The sequence below is a fragment of the Penicillium cinerascens genome (assembly GCF_028974065.1).
Source record: "Penicillium cinerascens strain IBT 15544 chromosome Unknown scaffold_4_segment0_segment0, whole genome shotgun sequence".
NCBI classification, from domain to species: domain Eukaryota; kingdom Fungi; phylum Ascomycota; class Eurotiomycetes; order Eurotiales; family Aspergillaceae; genus Penicillium; species Penicillium cinerascens.
In genome coordinates, this window is record NW_026695297.1 from 1,342,895 (window position 1) to 1,366,778 (window position 23,884).

A 23,884-nucleotide genomic window follows, 5' to 3' on the forward strand; every position below is an offset into this window, starting at 1 on the left:
TCACCTGACCTTCCTATCTTGGCAGCTGACCATGAGGTATGACGAGAAGTATACAAATGACTACGAGGAATGGACGGGTTGTCATGAACGGAGAAGTTTGTTAATAACAGAAAGTAATTCATACAGGCCCATAAGAAGACGTAAAAGAATAGTGGTATATGAAAGGAAACACGTCAAAACCCAACGCCGTAACAAAAGTCACCAGAGGAAGACTCAAGAATTAGACTGCCATTTCTGAGCCCAACCCACTGTCAGCAGGTGGCTCCAGCAGTTTTACAACTTCCACTTCCATAGCAGAGGCGGTCACTGAGATCTCCTGGTCGATGGCGTCCTGCACCTCATGCTCATCCTTCACAATCGATTTTCGGTGACCGTGGTCATCGTCATCCTCTGCTTGCTCATCCTCGTCATCATCCTCACGGGCAGTGTGCGCATCCTCTGACTCCGACTCGGCATCGGTCTCATCCATGTGGCTATCGCCAGCGATAGAGCTTCCTTGTCCAGTAGTGGTTGTCACGCAGCTGGTGCGGCGATCGTCCGAGACAACGCTCTCAGTAGAACCAGTCACGACACTGTCGGTGTACGTCCCAGCATAGCTGGACTTGCGCTCAGTGCCAGCGTAACTTGTCTTCCGGTCCGACGGGGCATAGCTTGTTCTTCGCTCGGTGCCCGCATCGCTCCCGAGGTCGCTATCATGTTCGTCCTCCTCGCGGAATGCTTCATTCTCCTTATTGGCAACGGAGCTATGACCAGCCCATGAGGATTTGCGGAGCGGGAAGCTTGATTTGACGGAGTGGCTGCGCTTCAGGTTCGTGATGCCACTGTTGGCGCTCACCTGACGGTCCGCACCTCGGTTACCTGTGACATGGCTCAAGCTGAGAATACGACGCTCTTTGCCAATATTGGGCTGGACGGCAACTACTCCGGCTTGCAGGTTGTTCGGCACGCGGCGCTTCAGCGCCATGCCGACGCCATTGCCGAGAATACTGCGAGGATCCTTGTCGTCTTTCGCGGTCCTTGCGGTAGCACTGCTCATAGCACTGGGGCTGCGAGCACCGGTACGAGATGAACGCGCGCTCCGGTTCCTCTTCAGGTTCATGGAATGCAAGCTGCCGGATCGGCTGAGAAGCACAGTGCGAGCATGGTCGAGGACACCTTCCAAGATCCGCTTCTCTAGGCCGTCAGCGCGGTCCTCCATCTGCTGCATCTCCTCGTGTCGGATCTCAAGAGCAGTCTCGAGGCCTGAAAGATCCTTGCTTAGCTTCTGGTTCTGCTTGGTAAGATCTTCCTTCTCGGTCTTGAGAGCCTGAAGCATCTTTAGCAGAGACTCCTTCTCCTCGTGCAAGCCAACGAGCTCAGCTTCCACCTGCTCGCGCTGGCCGATTCGGCGCTCAAGGGCAATGGCAGCTTCCTCAGCCTCGCGACGCTTTCGTTCAGTGTCCTCGGCAACGAGTGCGGACTGGGCGGCGAACATCTCGTTCATCTTACGAGTGTTCTCCAGGATGTCTTTGTGCATCTCATCTAGCTTCATCATCTGAGTGACGGAGTGCTCATGGTCCACTGCATTTGCTGGATGGCTGAGCAGAGCATCAAGCTTTTCATGAATGGAACCATCACCGTTGCTGGCACGCTCGAGGAGCTGATCTAACTTCTCATAGATCCGATCATTCAGGCCAGAGCCTTGGTCCAAGGCCCGGTCGAGCTTGTCATGGAGTTGATCGTTCTTGGAATGTTCAAGCAAAGTGTTGAGAACTTCATGGACTTGGCTGTTCTTGGCGTGCTCCAGGATGTCGTTTAACTTGTTGTGCACAGGGTCATCCTCAATCTCTCGCGAGGATTCCGGAGGCGGGAGGGTAAGTAGCTCCTCCGCGGATTTCTGGGACTGATCATAGTGCTGGCTGACGACAGTCAGGATCTGCTGAACAGTCTCCAGAATTTGAGGGTTGAATTCAAGCAGCTTGCTCTCCACACGCTCGGTGGCAGCAACGGCTCTCTCGTTACTGTCCCGAGACTGCTCCTGTTGAGACTTGACTTCATTTTGCATCTCCTCCATGCGGTTGTAGGACTCGTCAACCTTCTCGAAGAGGGTCTTCGTGTCCACGGCCATGCGCTCGCAGCTGTCATTGACACTGCTGCCCATGTCACCAATCACAAGCTTGATCTCTTCGGCAAGGGCCTTGGTGCTGGTCACGGCCTCAGTGTGAGCCATATCACGATCCTCGGCCTCTGAAAACTTGGAGTGGATCGAAGTATGAGCTTCTTCGTACTTCGACATAACCTCTCCGATCTTCTCGTCAATCTTGGCACCGAGTTCCACGATGATAGCCGCCCGGGTCTCATCGTGCTTGACCATAGCAGCGGCATCCCGCTCCTCCTTGTCCAGCTTGGTCGCATCTTCCTCGCCGTGAGCACGCTCAAACTCCCGATTGATGAGTTCGGTCAGCTCTTTGATACTTTCCACGGTAGAGAAGTTCTCGGCGGTGATGACCAGGCCCTCGAGAAGGTGCTTAAGCTCCGTGAGACCTTCAGTACTGCCATCAAGCTTGCTCTTGAGCTCATCACCCAGCTCGCTGACAACGAACTTGGCCTCTTCGATCTTCTCAGCGAGACCGGCGTGCTCGGTCTTGCGGGCCTCAAACCCTTGTGCAGTCATGTCGTTATTTGTTTCCATCTTCTCCCGGAAGTCGGTGACGAGCGAAGAGAGCTCCTGGATCTCATCTTTAGTCGGGAGCGTCTCCACATCAGGGAGTTTCAGCTCATCAACCTGAGACTTGACCTCAAAGATCATAGCCTCGACAGTCTGAAGGTCTGACTTGAGCAGCTTGTCAGAGTTCTCCCCTTCCTCTGCCTCGTCTTCCTTGGTCTTACCCTTCAACTCATCTAGGGCAATCCAAACATCCTTGATAAGAGCCTCCAGAGCACCGACTTCGGATTTGGTAGGAGCCTCGGCTTCCAGACGGGTAGACAGGTCGGCGATGGTATCCTTGGCGTCTTTTATCATGGCCTCAAGGTTACCAATATGGTCGGAAGTGGCGATCTGGTCCGGAGCAGGGAAGACCATTTCATCGAGCTGAGTCTTAGTGCCCATAAGAAGCTCCTGAATGGCGTCGGTATCTTCTTTGCGAGCAGCACTCTTATGAAGGTCATGGCTGGCACCCATCTCGCCCATGGCGATCTGAACTTCCTGAATAGCAACAAGGACCTCATCCAGGTGGCCCTTGTTCAATGCATCTTCATGGAGCTCAGCCGAGCGAGGGGTAGAATTTATGGCCTCGACCTTATCCTGAAGCTCGGTGATCAAAGTCTTCAAGCTCTCGATATTACTCCCAAGCTCAGAATCTTCAGCAAGCGTGAGCTCACCACCGCGAGTTGTGCTCTCGTCGTCCATCTCCTTGCTCTTTTGCGACTCGCGGAGAGCATCGATATCGACTCTGAGCTCAGCCAGGCCATCCTTCAAGACATCGAGGATCTCCGAGCTGTCGAATTCAGCTGGCTTCTCGATGACCTTCTTAATGTCGTCGCGGATAGAGTCAATGCCCTCGTTGAAGGCATCGAGTAGCTCGCTAGTGGCGGAAAACATGCTCTCGTTTCCATCCTTCGCTCGAATTTCTTCATGGAGGTTGTCGAAGTGCTCACGAAGGGCAGCAAGGATGTCCTCCTTCTCAGAGGGGGGCTCAGAGCGAACGAGACTCATCTCCATTCGCTCCCGCATGTTTTCAAACTCCTGCTTCAGGGTGTTGAGAACTTCAATGTCGCCACCCTTGGCCGTTGACTGCTCGTTTATTTCTCTGATGGCATCGAGGATTTCGTCCTTGTCGCCGGCACTATCGCGAACGAGAAGTGTACTGATGGTGCCACGAAGGTGCTCGAACTCTTTTTCCATGGCGTCCAGAAGCTCGGCAGTATCAGGGCCAGCCCGTGCGACGTTTGACAGAGAAGCGTCATTGATGGTCTTCTCCATATCTGCTTGGAGTAGGCGGAATCCTTCCTTGACAGTATCGATAATCTCGAGCTTGTCCGATCCATCGTGAACTCCTCCCACATAGGTCTCAATTTCCTTCCGCACAACATCAAGGCCATCCCGGACTGCATCCAGGACTTGTTCTGTGTCTTTGCCATTGGCAGCGGAGTACTGTTTGAATTCCTCCTTCATGTCATCGACAACATCCTGGAGTCGGCGCAGCACCTCATCACCAACGCTGAAATTTCCAGCGTTGGTCGCTTCCTGGAGACCAGCACTAATGGCTTCCATGAGATCGTCTTTGTTCAATTCAATCTCGCGAGTCATTGTGTTAGAGCTTTCGATGCCATCAACAACTGCATTGAAAAGTTCGTCCCGGGTGATGGACGGCTGCTGGACATTCGTGCTCAGGGCGGAATTTTCAGCTTCACGCGATTTCTCCAGGGCTTCAGAAACAGCACCCAAAATCTCGTCACGAGAGAGTGATGACGATTCTTGAGGCTTGTTTGCAATTTCAATGCCATCTGCAATAGCCGCCATTATCTCCTCGCGAGTGATGGTCGGCTGTGCAACGCTGGTGCTGAGAGCTGACTGCTGAGCATCAAATGCGTCGTTAATAGCGTTGACAACATCTGATCTAGAGATGCGTGGTTCCTCCATTTCCTTTGCCGTGGTGAAGTGTGCCTCGAGGCCATCAGAGACTGCGCTGAGAATGTCATCGCGGCCAATGCCGGAATCGAAAGAATCCTTGCTGATCATGCTCTGCATGGCCATAGATCCGGTCAAGGCGTTCAGAATCTCGTCACGAATGTCGTTCATATGGGTTCGATGCTCCTCGTCCATAGATTTCGTGGCAGGAGGGTTGGTCATGGCTTCCGCAAGAGCATGGAGAATATCATCTCGAACCGAGTTGAGATGATGAATGTGTTCCTCATCCAGACCACGAGAATTCGATTTCTCCTGAGATTCCGTCAGGGCACCCATAATCTCGTCCCGGATCGAGTAGAGAAGGTTGACATGTTCTTCATTAAGACCTTGGGAACCAGGCTTCTCTATCGATTCGGCCAGGACACCCAGAATCTCGTCCCGAATTGAGTTCAGGTGAGTAGCATGCTCTTCATTCATGCCGCGGGAAGTGGATTTCTCCATAACTCCAGCCACGGCACCGAGAATTTCGTCCCGCATTGAGTTGAGGTGCCTGACATGCTCTTCACCCAAGCCGCGAGCGGTAGGCTCGGAGTTCTCGAGACACTCACGTATCGTCATAATAATTTCGTCGCGAGTGATAGCAGGGAGTTGTGGTGGCTGGAAGTCCTGTAAACCAGTCCGGACAGCTCCCAGGACCTGCTCATAGGTCAAAGACTCTTCATGGTGAGGTTGGTAAGACTTGAGGCCCTCGGAGAGACATTCCAGGATCTCGTCACGCTCCAGACCAAAGTTTTGCAACTCTATCTCGGGCCTGTAGGTCTCCCAAGCCTCCCGAACGGTTTCCAGAATGTCCTCCTTTTCCATGACCGATCCGTGGGGGGCGGCTTCGGGTTGAGGCAGTTCAAGCTCATCAAGAGCTCTTTTAACGACGGAGTATATAGCGGCGCTGTTCATAGTGGACTGGAATTCGGACAATGCCGAGGAGTGTTGTCGGCTTTCATTGACGGTAGAAGCCAGCTGCTCTCGAAGGCCATGGAGACTCTCGTTAACAATTGCGGCGATCTCCTCGGGACCAGGAGGCTGAGGCTTTTCTTTGTCGCCAATTGCCCGGGTCTGATCGACGATTTCCAACTTGCGAGCAAGGTCACGTCCCATACCTAGGACCTCCCCGCGCAGCTCTCGTACAAGGGCTTTCACGCCATTAGTCATACCACCACTTTCCATGACACTGTTCTTAACACTTCGAAGGATGGCAAGAATTTCGTCGTTACCAGAGAGGGATATATCCAGCTTGTCACCTTGCATAACATTCAAAGGACGTACGGCAGCTGTAGGGTCCATAGAGTTCAATGACCTAGGGCGAGTACTTTCAAGGTTGGTGCTTGGCTGAAGATTATCGGAACTGTTCATGGCGCGCACGAGGGCCCTACTAGAAGGATCTTCTTTCACGAGATTGAGAATTTCTTCGAGCATGTTGGTGATCTTCTTATCTGATTCCTTGTCGGAGGCGGTTGCAGCTGGTCGTGACTTGATCTCGTCGACAAGCTCCAAAAGCTTCTCCTCACCTTCTTTGGTTGCCATTTCGCGCAATACCTTTTCGAGCAGGGCGATGCTGGCAGAGCCATCAGAGATTGGTGCAGGCGAACCGGCGAACTCGCGATCGTAGTTGAACGGATTAGGGCTGGGCATGCGAGGCACAGAGTAGCTTCTCTTCGAGTTGGGAGAACTATCCGATTCATTGCGGTCAATCCCACTATCATGCTTCATTAGAGCACCGAGGTCAAACCTTGCAGGGTCCACATCCAGAAACTTGGTTGACAGATTCGATGTCAAATCCTTCAAGCTCTTTCGAATATCCTCGTCGCGAGCATTGGTCGCGGCCTTCAAGCTAACAAGATCGGTGGCATTATCTTTGCTTCTTCGGCTGAGATTGGACATTTCACGCTGCAGATTGCTGGCAATATCGGTGAGACAGTGGATCTGGGAGGCGAGGGTCCCCATGGTATGTGTTTGGGTTTCGATTCGGGCAGCGGGTTCTGGTTCCCTTGGAGCAGGAGCAGCGGCAATCATTTTGGGCGCCTTCGAGGGTGGTGGAGGGTCGTTTTCAGAGGGAAGCTGCATATTTTGCAGGGCCAACATTGTCGGAGAGGAAGGAGTAGTTTCTCCAAGAATTGGTTTGGACAGATAACGACTCGAGACGTATGTGGGAAGTTCCCGCTCTGGGGAACGACCGGAAGGTGAACCAGCACCCTTGCTCGCATCTTGTTGCTTGTTTGTCGGGTCCAAAATCGTAGCGCGCAGAGGCCGGTCCGGCGAACGATTCTCGAGGTAGTTGAGGAACTCGGAACGCGCATCGCCCTTGGTATCACCGGGCTGTAGGGACTGCATCCGCTTGTGATGGCCCTTAACCAATGATCGCTCCGGTGATGAAGACTTGGGCATGGCGTTTGTTGTGTAGGAGCTTAGAGCGTTGTCGCTCGGCCTGTCGGCGAATTTGGCCGCGACGGCTTGTATACCGGGCGATACATTAGATTTGGTTGCAGGGCTCATTGAGCGAGGGTTCAAGGGCAGCGGCGGGGGTGCACGCTCGGGATCAGAACTATCCCACCTGTGTTTGCGACGCTTTAGTATGTGTCTCCAGTCATTCATGGCGGGTGGGGATCAGCGCAATCAAGGTCACAACATACATTGGAACAGATAACTGCCGACTGGATTCGGACTTGACGAGTTCCCGATCACGGGAGGAGCTGTCCCCTTGGGACGGCATGATGCTTGGTGTGTAGAGGCAAGATGTCTCAGAGAGGTATTGACAATCAAGTGTACAGGAATGTGAAATCAAGGTCTCAAAACAAAATAACAAGGGTCGTTCAAGGCATATCAAAACGAAGACGGATTCGCTAGAAAACAATAAAAGACGGTGAACGATCAAGACACCGGGAGATCAACTTGATAAGAAAACAGTGGAGGTGGAGGAACCAAGGCCAGAACCAGTACGCGGCCTACACATCATCTGCGCTCGCCATAGCAACGGGGCTACAGGGCAACTGCAGATCGTAAACAAAGTCACGTCAGGCGGTGAAGCCGGTCTCACCGGAGGCTAGTCCCGATGGGGTAAGTTTCCCCAAACGGACTAGGGCACCGATCTCGTCAATGCAACCAATGACCGAGCGGCACACAAATCGACCATGCCCTGAACCCTCTCAGCCCGCCCCAAGCGAAAAACCGAACACTTCGATCTTGACCGTTCCGTACCACGACAAACCAACCCGCCAAACCTCGCCGCCCCCCGGGACCTTCACATAATGAAGTGTACGTATTCGACCTCCACAATCTCTACGACCTTTATGCTGACGAGAATGTTGCGACAGTCATGAAAGTGGGCCGTGTGGCCATCATCACCCGTGGCCGTTACGCCGGTAAGAAGGTACGACAATCGCCTCTATCCCCCCGATGAGAAGAAGAGAAGGACGATGAGGGAAGGAATCCGGACAGCAAGAGATGGGCTCGTCAGCAATAATTGAACGAGAAAATGAACGAGTGGTGGACAAAAAAAATTGCAGAAAAAGACTCGGGCTGACCAGCGCATTTTCTTCGACTCTACAGGTCGTCATTGTCCAGCCTCAGGACACTGGCTCCAAGGCGCACCCCTTCTCCTACGCCATCGTCGCCGGTATCGAGCGCTACCCCCTGAAGGTTACCCGCCGCATGGGTAAGAAGCTCGTGGACCGCCGCAGCCGCATCAAGCCCTTCATCAAGGTTGTCAACTACAACCACCTGATGCCCACCCGCTACACCCTCGAGCTTGAGGGCCTCAAGGGTGTCGTCTCCCAGGACACCTTCAAGGAGGTTTCCCAGCGCGAGGATGCCAAGAAGACCATCAAGAAAGCTCTGGAGGACCGCTACACCTCCGGCAAGAACCGCTGGTTCTTCACTCCTCTGCGTACGTTGCACATCTTTCTCCACATATTTTACAACCCACTAATTCCGTGGCAGGTTTCTAAACGGTTTATTCGGCGTTTTGTCGTTTTGAGCGCGCACGGCTCGAGGTGAAGGCGAGGGGGAAAAAGCATCGAGCACATTCGGTCCCTGCAACGGGATGGAAGGCATATACCATAGCTGGAAACAGAATCGGGAATGTATCGATGAACTCCAGTTTGCACGAGGGACGCCACTAAAATCTGGCGTCCGTCTGAATGAAATGGAAAACATGAATTTACTACTTTTTTCATGCGGCCTGCACCCTGGGTGGTATGCAACCTGTTGCACCACCCTTTCCATTCGAGTCCCATGCGCCTCCGACATTATTCTACCGTCGTGGCTTTGTATCACTTGATAGATCCTATGCCCCTCCCGGACTTCCCGTTTCCCGGTGCGTTTGGACGCTGCCTGTGTATCATGGGCAGCCACCATCACCGTTCCATCCGTAGCTTCGCGTCAGAATTAAAAGTCCTGCGTAAAGATTACCTGTGGCTTCGGGTCGCATGTGATCAAATCTTATCTCGACCGCATCTGGTCGTGGTGTTTCATTGTCGCGATTGCAAGGCAATCTCTTCGCCTTCGCCTTCGCATGTGAAACAGCTCAATTCTAGCCCCCAAAATCATGAGCTTCCGCGGTTAGCGGCAGAGCTACATCAGTATACAGGAAGCCGAGATTCGATCTGGGCTAGGGAGACATTGCAGAATACGCCACCCAACAAAGCGGCGCACCGAGCTCCGATAGGGTCCTCGACCTACAGTGACGTGGACATGCTAGCATTATATACCGTTCAAGCAGGTACCTTCATTGCTATCGATGCCTAGATTCAATCAAGTCCCAAAAATTTGAGGCGCAGGTGGCGCGATTCGCCACACAAATCAGGTCGAGAAGTGATTGTCCGCATTGAGTTGATGGGATAGGCCAAACACCAGGTCCACGAATGAGACCGCACACGGATAATATTTACGTACGAAAACAAACGTCCATCGTAAAATACGCAGTCCCGATCAAAGTAAGCCAAAGGTCCCCCGAATTCTCCGATGGCATTGTGTGATCTACACGGTTACTTCAAAGCGGCTCGCCACCAGATCGACTAGCCCATTGCCTCAGTTTCGACTAGTCGATCAGAGAGGGGGGCCGAAGAGGTCCGGTTCGATTTCCCCGACTTATCACAATCTCGAACGGGAATCTACATGTGCTCGCACAGAGGCCCAGGGAAGTTCCAGGGAAGTTCCTGGAGCTCTCATGGCTGACGGTCGTACCAAGCCGTCCATGGAAGGTCGTGTCGCATAACCCATCCAGGCATAATTCCACCGACCAACCAAAAGCACGGCGCGTGGAAAATTCAACAGGTGGTGACCTCAATGGCTTCGAAAGGACAATGCAGCAGGGATGAATCCATTCGCCGAGGACCGGATGATTTGAGGACGAATCACCCGGCCCGCCAGTCGCACGCCCGCGTACTTTGACCTGCGCGAGTGTTCCCGGGATCCGATCGCGAATCCGGCCAGAACCTTGAGAGACCGGAGAACCTACAACCTTTGGCGGCGCGTTTCGAGTGGTCTACCTCGCAGCAACCGTTACGTGATGAGGGTCGTTTCCCCTCCTTTACCCGTGGGGGGATATACTCTAGACCGGAATGGGGGAAACATAATGCATCCATGGATAGGCTCGGGCGACGCTCAGGCCAGAAGGTGGATACATTCGTGCAGAGACGAGGCCGGCCCTCGCGGGTGAGGAAGTAGACTTCGGTCTGCAGGTGTGACGGTCGGCCGGGCGTTACAAAACCAATGGAGTCCGTAGCTGATAAGACTTCGTTCCGGAGCGGGGTTCTCTAAAAAGGTGGTGATGTAAAACAAGGTTTGACAGGAGACCAGCTCACCCAGGTAACATTGTGTAGATAGACGGATAGACGATAGAGGGGAGCTGCCATGAGGCTAGGGTGGATCCACGGATAGAATTATGTCGAGGAGCTCTCTGAATGCGTCGACGTTGGACCCGCAATCACATGTGAAACCATGGGCCTTATCAACTGTGCCATGAAACCCATGTTGCAGATTAATGCAATTGAATCTGGACTAAAGCGGCAATGGCCAAAAGGGAAACTGGATTCCTTCTCTTGCTGTCCGGTTGGAAGACCGTAGTTGCCTGTCCGCGCAAAGTCTAAACTGCATTTATCCCAGGGGGAGACTGCATCAGAGCCCGGTGAGGCAAAAGATTAGAAAAATAAAATTAGAAAAATAAGAGGTCCAGGCCAAACGGAGCCGGGAATACGATCACAGTACACTAATGATGCGATTGCGCAGGGGCCTCGACACAATTGCATAATGAGGGCGCAATCACATGTGAAACCCTGTATATACAGCCCACCTTGTACTTTTTTTTAACTCTTTTACTTTTCCACTGCTGCTTCCTACTTCTTACTTTTTACTTCCTACTTCCCTTTTTTTCATTCTTCCTTCTCGATATCCTCTCTACACCTTCATGCCCCACGCAGATCCAGACATCATGGGAGAACCAGTCGTCAACGGCGAGAAAGTCCATTCTCAATTCATCAACGTGAGTCTCTTTGAGTAGCATGACCTCGCCACCCTCAACTAACAAGCCTGCAGCACTTGACCTCTTACCCTGTCGTCTCAGACTCCATCTCCATGTTCAAGAGCAACCCCTACGGTGCCAAGTCCATCGAGTTCGCCGACCACGGCTACGACCGTCTCGCCAAGCCCGTCCTACCCTACTTCCAGACTCCTTTCAGCTATGTCGCTCCCTACCTAGAGCAAGCCGACTCTCTGGGAGACAAGGGCCTGACCAGCATCGACTCCCACTTCCCCATCATTCGTGAAGATACCCAGAAGATCCGCGGCACCATCTACAACACTGCCGGCTACCCGGTGCGTTTCGCAGGTGATGTCAAGGACCACGTCTATGATGTCTACGGTGACGAATACAAGAAGTGCGGTGGTGACGGTCTCGTGGCCTCGGGCAAGGCGGTCATCACGACCAGCTTGATGCTGTCGCAGGAGTCGCTGGCCTGGCTCAGCACCTGGCTGCAGAAGTCCAAGGCGGAGGCTAAGGAAGTCATCAACGAGAAGACCAACAGCCACTGATTAGATTCCGGTCCTTTGAGCGTCCCTTTTTTTCATCTTTCTTTTCTTTAGAGAAAATAATTCCCTTCGTTCTTTTATTATGTTGTGCGCTTGTATGCTTTTGCTCGTTCAGCCTTTGATATATCTTGTTTGGCTTGCTCAGCGAGCGTGATCCGAAAGACTCCCCACAACAAGTTTGTTTCCAACGCAAAAATACAATGTATACCTTTTGAAACCCTCCAACTTGTGTAACTCTCGCCAAAGATCGCTTCGCAAGGTCGTAAATTTCAAGTCGAGAAAGGTAACACATCAAACGCCATACGCCATAGATAAGAGCCATGCACGGACCAACTCTCCCATTTGGGGTAAAATCAGTCTCCGATCACCGCGTCGCGTCTTGAACACACTCAACACCAACACCAACACCATGCCTTTAATTCGGAAACGAAGAGCAGTAAGCTGCAGCCCAAACCATAACCGCTCAACCTCTCACTAACCAAACCCAGCCCGACCAAGTCGACCCGGACGACTCAGGCGCCGAAGCCTCAACCCGCCAGAGACCACGCGCAAGCTCATCCCCAGAAGCAGAGATATCCGACGAAGACCATGGCGCATCCTCAACAAACGCAATGATCCAAAAAATGGTGCGCCTCGCCCTCTCAAGCGAGTACTCCCGCCTCCCCATCCGCCGCGCAGACATCAGCGCCAAAGTCCTCGGCGAGCAAGGCTCGCGTCAATTCAAAACCGTCTTCGACAGCGCGCAGCGCGAACTGCGAGACAAGTTCGGCATGGAGATGACGGAGCTTCCGGCCAGGGAGAAGGTAACGATTACGCAGCGACGAGGTGAGTTTGTTCGAACATCTACTGCCCAGGTGACCGGCCATTCTAACCGCGGGGTATTTACGGACCAGCGGCCCAAAAAACAGATAAACCGTCCAGCACCAACAAATCCTGGATCTTGACTAGTACCCTCCCGCCTGCGTTCCGCACGCCGGCTATCTTACCGCCTACGAAAGCGCCCTCCTCTACTACGGAGAGCACATACACGGCTTTGTACAGCTTTATCATCGCCGTCATCTCGTTGAATGGTGGTACGCTCGGCGAACAGAAGCTTGAACGGTACCTTGCGCGTATGAACGCCGAGACATACACGCCGATTGACCGGACGGACCGGTTCCTGGCGCGGCTGTGTAAGGAGGGATACCTGGTTCGCACGCGGGAGATGGATGGAGGCGAGGAGATTATTGAGTACATGGCTGGGCCACGTGGGAAGATTGAGGTTGGGACGAGTGGTGTTTCGGGGCTTGCGAGGGAGGTTTATGGGTTTTCTGGTGGCGGGGAGTTGACGCGCGCGGAGCAGAATGAGAGGGAGGAGTTTGAGACCAGGTTGAAGAGGAGTCTGGGTATTGCGGAGATGACCAGAGAGGGAGGCGAGGAGGAGGAGGAGGAGGAGGAGGCACGGGTTAATGGAGAGGAGCGGAGGCAGAGTGAAGGGCCGAGGAGGTCTTCGAGGCGTGCTGCTGCCAGTGATAGTTCGGAGGAGGAAAGTAGTGATAGTGATTGATCTCGATGCTACGGAGGCGTAGTACTTAACAATGGCGAGCCATCGATTGATACCCAGCAATACAATTGTGCTTAATTCTGTTCATTGACTCGTAGAGGCATATATATACGGCCCACCCACCTGGGCACTCCGAGACGCCAGTACATGGTATACCATAGTATTCCATTACCAATACAACGCACTTGAGAACCACTACAGAAACAAGAGGCCGGCTTCAATCCCCTGTCAATGTGTATAAATGACACCCCTGCCCTAAACTATCCCTCATGCCTTGGATAAAAATCACAAAACCCACCATTACACCAAGGTACCTACCGACCTACATCCAAACCTTCCAAGTTACCCAGTCACGAAAGCGAGACCTACCTTTGGCCTCTACCCCCAAAGAACCCCCAAATTTGGTCCGAAAGCACCCCCGGCCAGACGGGCCGATTTGGAAAAAAGTGTGCTGAATTCCGCCCAGCCAATTGGACGGCGATCCCTTATCGAGGTAGATGACTCGTGGACTGAGCGGCTGCAAGGGTCGAGACGTTTCCAGTCACACAAAATGGGAGACTGTGGAGAGGGGGTGTTCATTTCAGGGAATGCTAACTAAAGTTCCCAAGGGTTGAGCTTGAATTTTGGGATTCTTCGTTTCATGAGTAGACGGATGAGGGGCAGGTGGTGTTCGGTAGGAGGCTGGTGAGGCGGGGTGATGAGCCACACAACCCAACGCAAAATCGAATAGGCACAAGGAGATACTCAATTACGAAAAACATCTACAGTTCTACAATTACAAGGAAGAATAAAATAATTTTGTTCGCGAGACACGAATCTGTATGTAGTATTTTTCAGACTACACAGCAAAGTCTAGCTGTCCACATCCATAAAAGCATTTTTAAGAAAAAAATTCATCACGGCGTCTCTTGTGTCATCCGCAAATCACTTATTTCTTGCCAGCCTTCTGGGCGGCCTTGGTGACCTTACCGGCACCGGCAGCAGACTTGTCGACGGACTTGATGACACCGACAGCGACGGTCTGGCGCATGTCACGGACAGCGAAACGGCCGAGAGGGGGGTAGTCGGTGAAGGCCTCAACACACATGGGCTTGGAGGGAACCATCTTGACGATGGCGGCATCACCGGACTTGATGAACTTGGGGCAGTCCTCAATGGACTTACCAGTACGGCGGTCGATCTTCTCAAGAAGCTCGGAGAACTTGCAAGCAATGTGGGCAGTGTGGCAGTCCAGAACGGGAGCGTAACCAGCGCCGACCTGACCGGGGTGGTTCAGGACGATAACCTGGGCGTTGAAGGAGGCAGCGGCGGCAGGGGGGTCGTTCTTGGAGTCACCGGCAACGTTACCACGGCGGACCTCCTTGACGGAGACGTTCTTGACGTTGAAGCCGACGTTGTCACCGGGGAGACCCTCCTTGAGCTGCTGGTGGTGCATCTCAACGGACTTGACTTCAGTGGTGACGTTGGCGGGGGCGAAGGTAACAACCATGCCGGGGCTGATAACACCAGTCTCGACACGGCCGACGGGCACAGTGCCAATACCGGAGATCTTGTAGACATCCTGGAGGGGAAGACGGAGGGGCTTGTTGGAGGGACGGACGGGAGGCTCGATGGCGTCGATGGCCTCCAGGAGAGTCTTACCGGTGGTCTTGCCGGCCTTGGTCTCCTTCTCCCAACCCTTGTACCAGGGGCAGTTCTCGGAGACCTCAAGCATGTTGTCACCGTTGAAGCCGGAGATGGGGACGAAGGGAACGCTCTTGGGGTTGTAGCCGACCTTCTTGATGAAGTTGGAGGTCTCCTTGACAATCTCGTTGTAACGGTCCTGGGACCACTTGCAGGTGTCCATCTTGTTCAGGGCAACGATGAGCTGGCGGACACCAAGGGTGAAGGCAAGCAGAGCGTGCTCACGGGTCTGGCCATCCTTGGAGATACCAGCCTCGAACTCACCAGTGCCGGAGGCGATGATGAGAATAGCGCAATCGGCCTGGGAGGTACCAGTGATCATGTTCTTGATGAAGTCACGGTGACCGGGGGCGTCAATGACGGTGACCTCATACTTGGCGGTCTGGAACTTCCAGAGAACAATGTCAATGGTGATACCACGCTCACGCTCAGCCTTGAGTTTGTCAAGAACCCAGGCGTACTTGAAGGAACCCTTGCCGAGCTCAGCAGCCTCCTGTAAGGTGAAAATGTGGTCAGCAACTGGGATTGGTGGACGAGGGGGCAACCACGATGGAATAGAACGTACCTTCTCGAACTTCTCGATGGTACGAGAGTCGATACCACCGCACTTGTAGATCAGGTGACCGGTGGTGGTGGACTTGCCGGAATCGACGTGGCCGATAACGACGATGTTGATGTGAGTGCGATCTTCCTTACTGTGGGACGGGTCAGCACGAGCACGAAGCGAGGGAGGGGTCGATCGAGGAGCGACGACGAGGGAGAGAGACGTACCCCATGATGGCGGTTAAAGAAAATGAATTCTTGAAGTTCTTTGGAAGATACTTGAAAAATTCCGACGCTTGCTCAGAAACTACGGCGTGCGTAGAGGTACTGAACAATGAAGGTTAGATGGATGAAAGAAGGAAGGAAGGAAGAGGAGAGGGGAGGGAAAGATATACGTACTGATGCGGACGGGGGAGAAAGAAAAATTCTGTGGGAGGGGGGAGGAGGGGAAATCCTTATATGGAGGGGCAAGCGAGGGAGGCGAGTGAGTGAGCGGGTTCAAGCCCTTGGCAGGTGCGACGCTTGATTTGTGCGCGCTTCGCCCCACCATGAAGATTCTGCTAAAGTGGGCTGGCCAGCATGTACCGGTACCTGTCGTGCACGCTCGTATGGTACGTCGCAGCGTGTACCGCTACTTGGGGTTTTGTTTCCCTGGTTCCGTCGCTCTCGGGTCCCCACTCGGTGCGAATTTTTTTCTGTTGCGGGCTCCTTTCAGCCCACCATAAGGACTCTTACTGGGCGTCTACCACCACCACTGGGCAGCAACGCAGTCATCGGGCCATTTTTTGGCTCGGTAGGTTTGCATTGTTTACGTTTAGCTGTTTTTTTTTTTTTTTTTATCCTCACCGCGAGTGGGCTATTTTCTTGCTCAGCTCGATTAACAGAACCCCGCGGATGAGGGGCACTCGGTCACCGCCAACGCCGTGGACCCACCAATGATTTCAACAGTGTCGTGCAGCCTCTTTATTTTCGCCACATTGAGCTGCCATTGTAGCCTACAATTATAGTCCGTAATAGGGAACGAGCTGGCAGTGTACGGGCACTCCTCCGATTCCCAATCCGTGATAGGAGGGAGCTATAATGACTCGGCGCTGTCCCGTGGTTGTATCCAACTCAATTTCCCTTCCTTTTTTTTTTCTTTTTTTTGCCCGCCCGGGACGTGTTGATCGCAGAAACCATCTGTAATCGCAGGGTCGCTCTGACGTAGATCAAATTTATTTCTGTTTGGGTATCTAAATTGGCTCTGTGATCTCTCCAAAACGCCATAACTCGTAAATGCGCCATTTTTGTCCTGAAACACTTCCCGGTCACTAGAGGCAACAGGGGGTCCTCAATTCTCTCGCCACCGTGCACCGCACGACGTACACTGGCCCAGCTGTCAGTTATGCGCCTGGAGATCGTATGTAAGGAGCTTACCTTTAAGAATGTAGTCATCGGCTCGTCTGCACTTCGAATCTGCAGCTGGAAGAAATATGCACGGTCCCCGTTGCAGCTCTCCGCAGGGCATTGCGCTGGTTGTGTCAGCCCGGTCCCTCGGACAACGGTCGAAGCTGTTGTACTCACTGGCGACGCTGTCGGCATTAGCAAATTCTTCCTTGCCGCCAAACACGTCCTCCACCTCCTTCTGCTTCATCTCGGTCTTCTCGTAGTACTCGATCTGCACGGCGTGTTCGTAAGGGCATGAGCGACATTCGAATCGGTTAATTCCCATGGGATACTGGGTCGTCGACTCCATGCGAGAGATGGTCAGCGCATTGGCGCAGTTGGGGCAGACTAGAGATCAGAGCTGTCAGTCCGCTGCTTCATGAGGAGTCTTTCGGGATCACGAACAGACGAGCGGCATGGTGATGGCCCCGAATGGGACGCAGTAATGCTCAAAGTAATCGTGCACACGGCGTACAGATCGCAGGATTCGCTGGGGCGCGCTGGATCAGCGAACTGGTGACAGAATCTCCGCGCGGAACGGATAGGCGCGCGGCTACCAGGCCGGGGATTCGGAAGATCACGTGGTCGCCGTGGGATGGTCCCTGGGGGAATAAGGAATAACAGTCATGTTAACTTGAGCGTTTGACACTTTCGACTCGACTCTGTCTGTATATACAGTCTTCCCTGCCATTGCAAAGCATTGCACTTTGTCCGACACTGCCGTCCGGTACTGCGCCACACTCCGTTGCCCGCGTTTCAGACCACAGCTATTAACCTCCGCGTCACCGCCGCGAGACTGAATACTGATACAACCCACAGCCGGGAAGTATTGGTTCGACAGCAATCATGGCCGACGATGAAGTGAGCACCGAGATTTTTGGACTGCCCTGAATCACCGCTAACAGCCCCACGTCCAGGGAGCCTCACCCCGCGAGCTGGTCGTGGAAGCCTGCCGCCGAGATCAGCCACACCTGATCGAGCAAGTCCTGGACAGCATGAACGAGAAATCAAATGAGGAAGTGGCACAGTTCTTCAATCAAGTGACAGATGCCTTGGGAAACCACGCATTGCACATCTGCGCAACCTACGGCAGTTGTACGTCAACCCCCGCATACCCGTCTGCCCCCACTAACGGACCCCTGCAGACGACGTGATGGACGCCCTCTTTGACATCCAGTACTTCGAATGCGACCCGCTGACACGCGCGGACAAAGACTCACCACTCCACATCGCCGTACGATACGCCAACGAGAAAGACGAGGAGCTTGGGACCGAGATGGTCAAGATGATGTGCGAGGCTGGCTGTGACCCTCGGGTGCGGAACAAGCATGGCCAAAAACCCGCCGATCTGGTCTTCAACAAGCCTGAGATTAAGCAGACCCTTCAGCAGGCGGAGTACATTTTGGCCGAGGGTATCCAGAATGATGCGGACAATGGCTCGGAACACGATAGCGCCAGTGATAGCGAATAAGCCGAGTGCGGATGTAAACCGTTCTCTTGATCGTTCGGATCATTCAGATCTTTGTTGAGCGTTGGCCTCTTTTCTTTTCCCTTCGCATACGTGTACACGCTGGAGCTCTAGACTTGGCCATATTATATTGCGATGCTATGATGATTATGAATGGAGTCTACTGCATGTCCTGATGGGTAAAACGTGATAAAAAGACGTATACGCATGTTTTTGTTCAAATTTTGTGCTATTGCCCATCTATATATCTGAGCCACCCAATAGTTGATCCCCCAACACCATTCTGCAGAAACCAACAACAGCACGATTCAAAGGTGTTGTCTCTGGATTGAAACTAAAAATTCCTGTCAACTCCTTTCTCATCAGGTATAACCAATAAAAAGTTCTCCAACCATGTAGAACACGCGTAGGCCTTCACCAAAGCGATATCGCATCACAAACGCCGCAGCCGAGATAAGATAGCCACGCCCTGCAGGGTACATGCGGGGAACAACGATATAAAAAACACCACCCCACCAACACCAACAATCCTATACTCCAATTGTGCCTCCCTCATACCTAGCAACAATGGCCTCCCAGCAAAAACCTGCTATCAAAAAACCCTGGATCGAAACGCCTCTAATTGAGTCCGCAACACTATCCAAACAAGCCGGATGGTAAATGACCCCTCACCATCTCCCTCCGCCAGCCTCAAACAAAAGACTAAACCAAATACCTCATGACAGCAGAATCTTCCTAAAACTAGACCTCCTCCAACCCTCCGGCTCCTTCAAATCTCGGTCCGTCAACCCCAACCCCCAAAATAACCTTCGAACTAACACCCGACAGCGGAATCGGCAACCTAATCCTCTCATCCCTAACAAACCAATCCAACAAATCTACCAAAAAGCCTCACTTCTATAGCTCCTCCGGCGGAAATGCCGGCCTCGCAGCCATACACGCCGCACGGGACCTCAACTGCGCATGCACCGTCGTCGTCCCGCACAGCACGAAACCATTCATGATATCGAAACTGCATGCTGCGGGCGCGACGGAAGTATTACAGCATGGCGAGAGCTGGTTCGAGGCGGATACGTACCTGAGGGAAAGCTTTATCGAGAATCAGGACGGGGGGAACGTGTATGTTCCTCCGTTTGACCATGAGGTGATATGGGAGGGGAATGCGGGAATGATTGGGGAGATTGTGGAGCAGTTGTCCAGATATGGAGAGGAGGTTCCGGACGTTGTAGTTTGTAGTGTTGGTGGGGGTGGACTGTTTAATGGGGTTGTTTCTGGTCTGGAGCGGGTTCTAGGTTCGAAAGAGATGAAGGGGAAGAAGGTTCGTGTTGTTGCGGTGGAAACGGATGGTGCGGATTCGCTGGCTCATTCGCTTCGTGAGGGGAGGTTGAGTTCGTTGCCTGCTATTACGTCGCAGGCTACTTCGCTTGGAGCGTTGTGTGTTGCGGAGAAGACGTTTGCGAATGCGATGTCTCCGCCGGAGGGGGTGGAGGTTTCGAGTGTTGTTGGTTCGGATGCTGAGGCTGCGCGCGGTGTGTTAAGACTTGCGGATGAGATGCGGATGCAAGTGGAATTGGCGTGTGGGATCAGTCTGGAGGTTGCAGTTAATGGGAGGTTGAAGAAGGTGGTTCCGGATTTGAATCCTGAGACCAAGGTTGTGGTTGTTGTTTGTGGTGGAAGTAACATCACGGCGGAGACGATTGTGGAGTATAGACGGCGTCTTGAGGAGGGGTGGAATTAGATGGATGTCTAGATACGGCGGTGGTGTACGGATATAAACATAGAATACAGGTCACATTGGATATCATCTAGCCCGCAGAAACGACAGAAATCTAAGTTTCCAATACATGTTCGGAAACAGTTGTGCTATAGTATAGTAAATATGCACCCCTCACCCCGTTTTAACAACTCCAAGCGAAACGACTTTTGGTCAAGAAAGTTCAAGATACACTTGTTTATTGGGCGTTGGCCTTATTGGCCAGCAGGTTCAGAGCACTGCCCGCAAGGATGAACGCACTCTGGTCCTTGCTGAGAGTATGGTTCACGGGAACCATGAAGGACTCGCCGGTCTCACGCTTGGTGACACGCAGCTGGATCTCGCCCTTACCACCTGCCTGCAGGGTATCATAGAGGCCGACGGTGTCGACCTTGTCACAGGCATCGATGCGGTCGTAGTCCTCACGGTTGGCGAAGGTCAGAGGAACGACACCCTGCTTCTTCAGGTTGGTCTCGTGGATACGAGCGAAGCTCTTGGAGACAATGACGCGGCCACCGAGATAACGGGGCTGCAGGGCGGCGTGCTCACGGGCAGAGCCCTCACCGTAGTTGTCCTCGGCGACGACGAGCCACTCGATACCGCGCTGCTTCCACTGCTCGGCCAGCTCGGGGATGCCGTGCTTGTTTCCGGCTTCGTCGTAGGCGACGTTGGTCTCGCCGGTGGCAGCGTTGACGGCACCGATCAGAGTGTTGGCGGAAATGTTGGGCAGGTGACCCTTGTACTTGAGCCAGGGACCGGCGGCCGAGATGGTATCGGTGGTGCACTGGCCCTTGACCTTGTACAGAACTTGAAGGCCGGACAGGTCACCCTTGGGGAAGGGGGCGAAGGGCTCCAACAGAGCCAGGCGTTCCGAGGTCGGGGACACGATCACATCAACGTTAGGATTGGGCACGGCGGCGGTTGGCAAGAACTCGGGGTTGCCCTCCTCGAAACCGGCACCGGGCAGGTTCGAACCCTGAGGAGGCTGGAACTTGAAGGTCTCGCCGCTCGGGGTGGTCAGAGAGTCGGTCATGGGGTTGAAGGTAGTGCTGCCGGAGTAGGCGAGCGCGGTGACAAGCTCGGGAGAAGCCAGGAAGTTCATAGTGCGACGGTTGCCATCGTTACGACCAGGGAAGTTGCGGTTGTACGAGGTGAAGATAGCGTTGTCCTCGCCCTTCTTGACTTCGTCGGTACGGTTCCACTGGCCAATGCAGGGACCACAGGCGTTAGCCAGAACGATGCCGCCAGCCTCGGAGAAGGAGTTCAGAGTCTGGTCACGGTCGAGGGTGGCACGGATCTGCTCACTGCCAGGAGTGATAAAGAAGTCGGCTTTCGGCTTGAGACCGGCGGCCGAGGCCTGCTTGACCAGGTGCTCAGCACGGGTCATGTCCTCGTACGAGGAGTTGGTGCAGCTACCAATAAGGCCAGCCCCGAAAGTCTCGGGCCATTGCTTCTCGCGCACAGTATCGGCGAACTTGGACAGGGGAACCGAGAAGTCAGGAGTGAAGGGACCGTTAATGTGCGGCTCCAGCTCCGACAGGTTGATGGTGATCAATTGATCGTACTCAGCCTTGGTGTCGGCTCGCAGCAGGTTACCGGGGCCGGAAGCAGCAATCTCAGCAGCGGCCTGGGCGACGTGGCCACGGTGAGTAGCCTCCAGATAGGGAATCATGCTGGGCGAGAAGGGGAAGAGCGAGGTGGTGGCACCAACCTCAGCACCCATGTTACAGCAAGTGGCCATACCAGTACAGCTGAGAGTCTCGACACCAGGGCCGTGGTACTCAATAACAAAGCCAGTTCCACCGCGGACAGTCAGCTTGCCCGCCAAGTGCAGGATAATGTCCTTAGGCGAAGCCCAGCCGCTGAGACGGCCCTCAAGACGAACACCCAGGACCTTGGGAGCCTTCAACTCCCACGGAGCATCGACCAGCGCATCGACAGCATCGGCACCGCCGACACCGATAGCAATAGCACCCAAACCACCACCGTTAGGGGTGTGGCTGTCGGTACCCAGCATCATCAGACCGGGAGCGGCGTAGTTCTCCAGAACGCTCTGATGGATGATACCAGCACCCGGGGGCCAGAACTCAATACCGTACCGCTTGGCAGCACTCTCCAGGAAGTCAAACACCTCGCTGTTACCCTTAATGGAAGCTGGCAGATCGGTATCGGCACCACGCTCACCAACAATCATGTGGTCGCAGTGGATACTGGCGGGGACGGCGGTCGAGGGCAGACCGCAGGACATGAACTGCAAAAGAGCCATCTGCGCTGAGGCATCCTGCATGGCCACACGATCAGGCTTCAGCTTCAGGTTGGCCTGACCCCGGATATCGCGACCATTGTTGGTGCCGGTGAGGAGGGACTCCTCGGGGTTGTCCAAGTGGGCATAGAGAATCTTCTCAGCCAGGGTGAGAGCGCGCTCGGAGCCCAGGACTTTGCGGACCTGCTCGAGGTTGCGGACAATCTTGGGATAGGGCGGCATACGCGAGGAGGCGGCCTCGGTGGCCAAACCACGAGTGAGTCGTTGTGGAGACAGGCGTCCGGCCAGCTGTTAAGGTCAGTCTTGGGGCCAATTACTGCTGAAAAGATTGTAACTTACTCTGCGCGAGGCAACGGCCCGCTGCCATACTAGCTGGCTCACCATCTTCAAATGTGGAGGGTGGAAACTGGGGAAAAGAGTCAGAGTCGGGATTCCAGGGCTTTTTCTTGGGCGGCCGGAATTCGTTATTTGCATGCGCTGTGATTGGCGCGCCGCAGCGCCGATACCGGGATTTTCACTGGGAGGCGATTGTTGCTAATCATGCAGCATCGGACTTTGTCTGAATGACCTTAATTCTTGCACTACCTCCATATTGTCAACAGTGCATTGGCGTGTGTCTATTTGAATTTAAGATTCATGCTGTCACGATGGTATGGACAGCACTCTACGTGGTGGATCACGAAACTACTCTATTCTACGGCACTAGTACTCAATAAAACAGGTCATTGAACATCAAATAATCCATAGATGAAATACTCAAAGTTTCCCAATGGCTACATTTTCTAGATATACTTTAAACCTGCAACAGAACCACATGCTGAATGTCTCTCCACCGTTATGAGGGATCACAGTGGTTACGAAGACAGAAACCTAACCTTCCGAGTCCATCGATAAAGCCATTTCTTCAAAAGTACCGTAACTGCTACAAAGCAGCAGCACCCATCAGGTTAATTCCATTAGGCGTGAAGATGCCCCCTTCAACTGCCATGTGGGATGTTCTATCAAAAAGCTATGACCCTCGGGTTTATTATAAATGTACTGGCCTCTACCTTGTCTCACCGACAAATTAATAATCGAAAATTGCGAGTGAAAGACAATCCAGCGCGTGCCGGAAGTTGGAAACCTCGCGAGCCAAAGGAAAGAAGAATAGAATAAATCAGCCTATCTCATGGGTCTTTAAAATTGAGGACTCAAGGCTTGGATCACAAAGTTTATGAACTTACACGGCGCTCGCCTCATCAATAAGGAGTCTGATTGTCACTATAACTCGATGGCTGGTGGATGTTATGAGCAGCTCATCCAGTCTCTAGCAGGGTATAGGTCCTTTGAGGCTGACGCGCATCAAGTGACCACAAAGGGAGACGTGATGCGGGTTTCTTATGCCAAGTATAAGCAGTCGCCGGGATCCCATCTTGCGTGGCTGGGTGATGCTACCGGGAAGATGCCCAATAAGCAAAAAACGAGAAGACTCGTGGATTTCGTCCATTATGAATAAACAGGGCGGATTGGAGATGTAA

General features: G+C 53.4%; 9 protein-coding genes across 9 annotated transcripts; 5 read left to right on the top strand and 4 right to left on the bottom strand.

Annotated features, from left to right (window-relative positions):
- Positions 1-220: 220 nt before the first annotated feature.
- On the bottom strand, positions 221-7,376 carry N7498_008478 (uncharacterized protein; the record flags this gene model as incomplete). Its single annotated transcript, XM_058455540.1, has 2 exons — positions 221-7,217; positions 7,297-7,376. 2 exons carry the CDS (start codon positions 7,374-7,376, stop codon positions 221-223), a joined length of 7,077 nt encoding a protein of 2,358 aa, XP_058305528.1.
- A 535-nt stretch (positions 7,377-7,911) lies between these two features.
- N7498_008479 (60S ribosomal protein eL27) lies at positions 7,912-8,610 on the top strand (the record flags this gene model as incomplete). Its single annotated transcript, XM_058455541.1, has 4 exons — positions 7,912-7,918; positions 7,978-8,033; positions 8,213-8,549; positions 8,603-8,610. The coding sequence occupies 4 exons, from the start codon at positions 7,912-7,914 to the stop codon at positions 8,608-8,610; spliced, it is 408 nt and encodes a 135-aa protein (XP_058305529.1).
- Positions 8,611-11,093: 2,483 nt separating this feature from the next.
- Positions 11,094-11,692, top strand: N7498_008480 (putative pathogenesis associated protein Cap20; the record flags this gene model as incomplete). Its single annotated transcript, XM_058455542.1, has 2 exons — positions 11,094-11,144; positions 11,198-11,692. 2 exons carry the CDS (start codon positions 11,094-11,096, stop codon positions 11,690-11,692), a joined length of 546 nt encoding a protein of 181 aa, XP_058305530.1.
- A 406-nt stretch (positions 11,693-12,098) lies between these two features.
- On the top strand, positions 12,099-13,235 carry N7498_008481 (MAGE domain-containing protein; the record flags this gene model as incomplete). The annotated part of the gene is made up of 3 exons (XM_058455543.1): positions 12,099-12,125; positions 12,178-12,514; positions 12,583-13,235. 3 exons carry the CDS (start codon positions 12,099-12,101, stop codon positions 13,233-13,235), a joined length of 1,017 nt encoding a protein of 338 aa, XP_058305531.1.
- Positions 13,236-14,030: 795 nt separating this feature from the next.
- N7498_008482 (elongation factor 1-alpha) lies at positions 14,031-16,008 on the bottom strand (the record flags this gene model as incomplete). Its single annotated transcript, XM_058455544.1, has 4 exons — positions 14,031-15,408; positions 15,481-15,610; positions 15,687-15,765; positions 15,858-16,008. The coding sequence occupies 4 exons, from the start codon at positions 16,006-16,008 to the stop codon at positions 14,161-14,163; spliced, it is 1,608 nt and encodes a 535-aa protein (XP_058305532.1). The 3' UTR covers positions 14,031-14,160.
- Positions 16,009-16,696: 688 nt separating this feature from the next.
- Positions 16,697-17,351, bottom strand: N7498_008483 (DNA-directed RNA polymerase III core subunit RPC11). Its single transcript, XM_058455545.1, has 4 exons — positions 17,289-17,351; positions 17,022-17,231; positions 16,875-16,969; positions 16,697-16,824 (listed from the first exon to the last, which is right to left on the bottom strand). Exons 1-4 carry the CDS (start codon positions 17,299-17,301, stop codon positions 16,789-16,791), a joined length of 354 nt encoding a protein of 117 aa, XP_058305533.1. The 5' UTR covers positions 17,302-17,351; the 3' UTR covers positions 16,697-16,788.
- A 186-nt stretch (positions 17,352-17,537) lies between these two features.
- N7498_008484 (ankyrin repeat-containing protein ANK1) lies at positions 17,538-18,383 on the top strand. Its single transcript, XM_058455546.1, has 3 exons — positions 17,538-17,744; positions 17,801-17,978; positions 18,029-18,383. Exons 1-3 carry the CDS (start codon positions 17,730-17,732, stop codon positions 18,352-18,354), a joined length of 519 nt encoding a protein of 172 aa, XP_058305534.1. The 5' UTR covers positions 17,538-17,729; the 3' UTR covers positions 18,355-18,383.
- A 535-nt stretch (positions 18,384-18,918) lies between these two features.
- On the top strand, positions 18,919-20,089 carry N7498_008485 (putative L-serine dehydratase; the record flags this gene model as incomplete). Its single annotated transcript, XM_058455547.1, has 3 exons — positions 18,919-19,007; positions 19,077-19,130; positions 19,180-20,089. 3 exons carry the CDS (start codon positions 18,919-18,921, stop codon positions 20,087-20,089), a joined length of 1,053 nt encoding a protein of 350 aa, XP_058305535.1.
- A 214-nt stretch (positions 20,090-20,303) lies between these two features.
- Positions 20,304-22,751, bottom strand: N7498_008486 (aconitate hydratase ACO2; the record flags this gene model as incomplete). Its single annotated transcript, XM_058455548.1, has 2 exons — positions 20,304-22,655; positions 22,707-22,751. The coding sequence occupies 2 exons, from the start codon at positions 22,749-22,751 to the stop codon at positions 20,304-20,306; spliced, it is 2,397 nt and encodes a 798-aa protein (XP_058305536.1).
- Positions 22,752-23,884: the final 1,133 nt, after the last annotated feature.

Excerpts from the sequence above, each read along its gene's own strand:
- N7498_008483 (XM_058455545.1), bottom strand. Across the intron at positions 16,970-17,021 it reads TAATGCCGACAGCGTCGCCA|CGCAATGCCCTGCGGAGAGC; the intron begins GTGAGTACAACA and ends TGACACAACCAG. Across the intron at positions 16,825-16,874 it reads CGATGACTACATTCTTAAAG|TGTACGTCGTGCGGTGCACG; the intron begins GTAAGCTCCTTA and ends CAGCTGGGCCAG.
- N7498_008484 (XM_058455546.1), top strand. Across the intron at positions 17,979-18,028 it reads CTGCGCAACCTACGGCAGTT|ACGACGTGATGGACGCCCTC; the intron begins GTACGTCAACCC and ends GGACCCCTGCAG.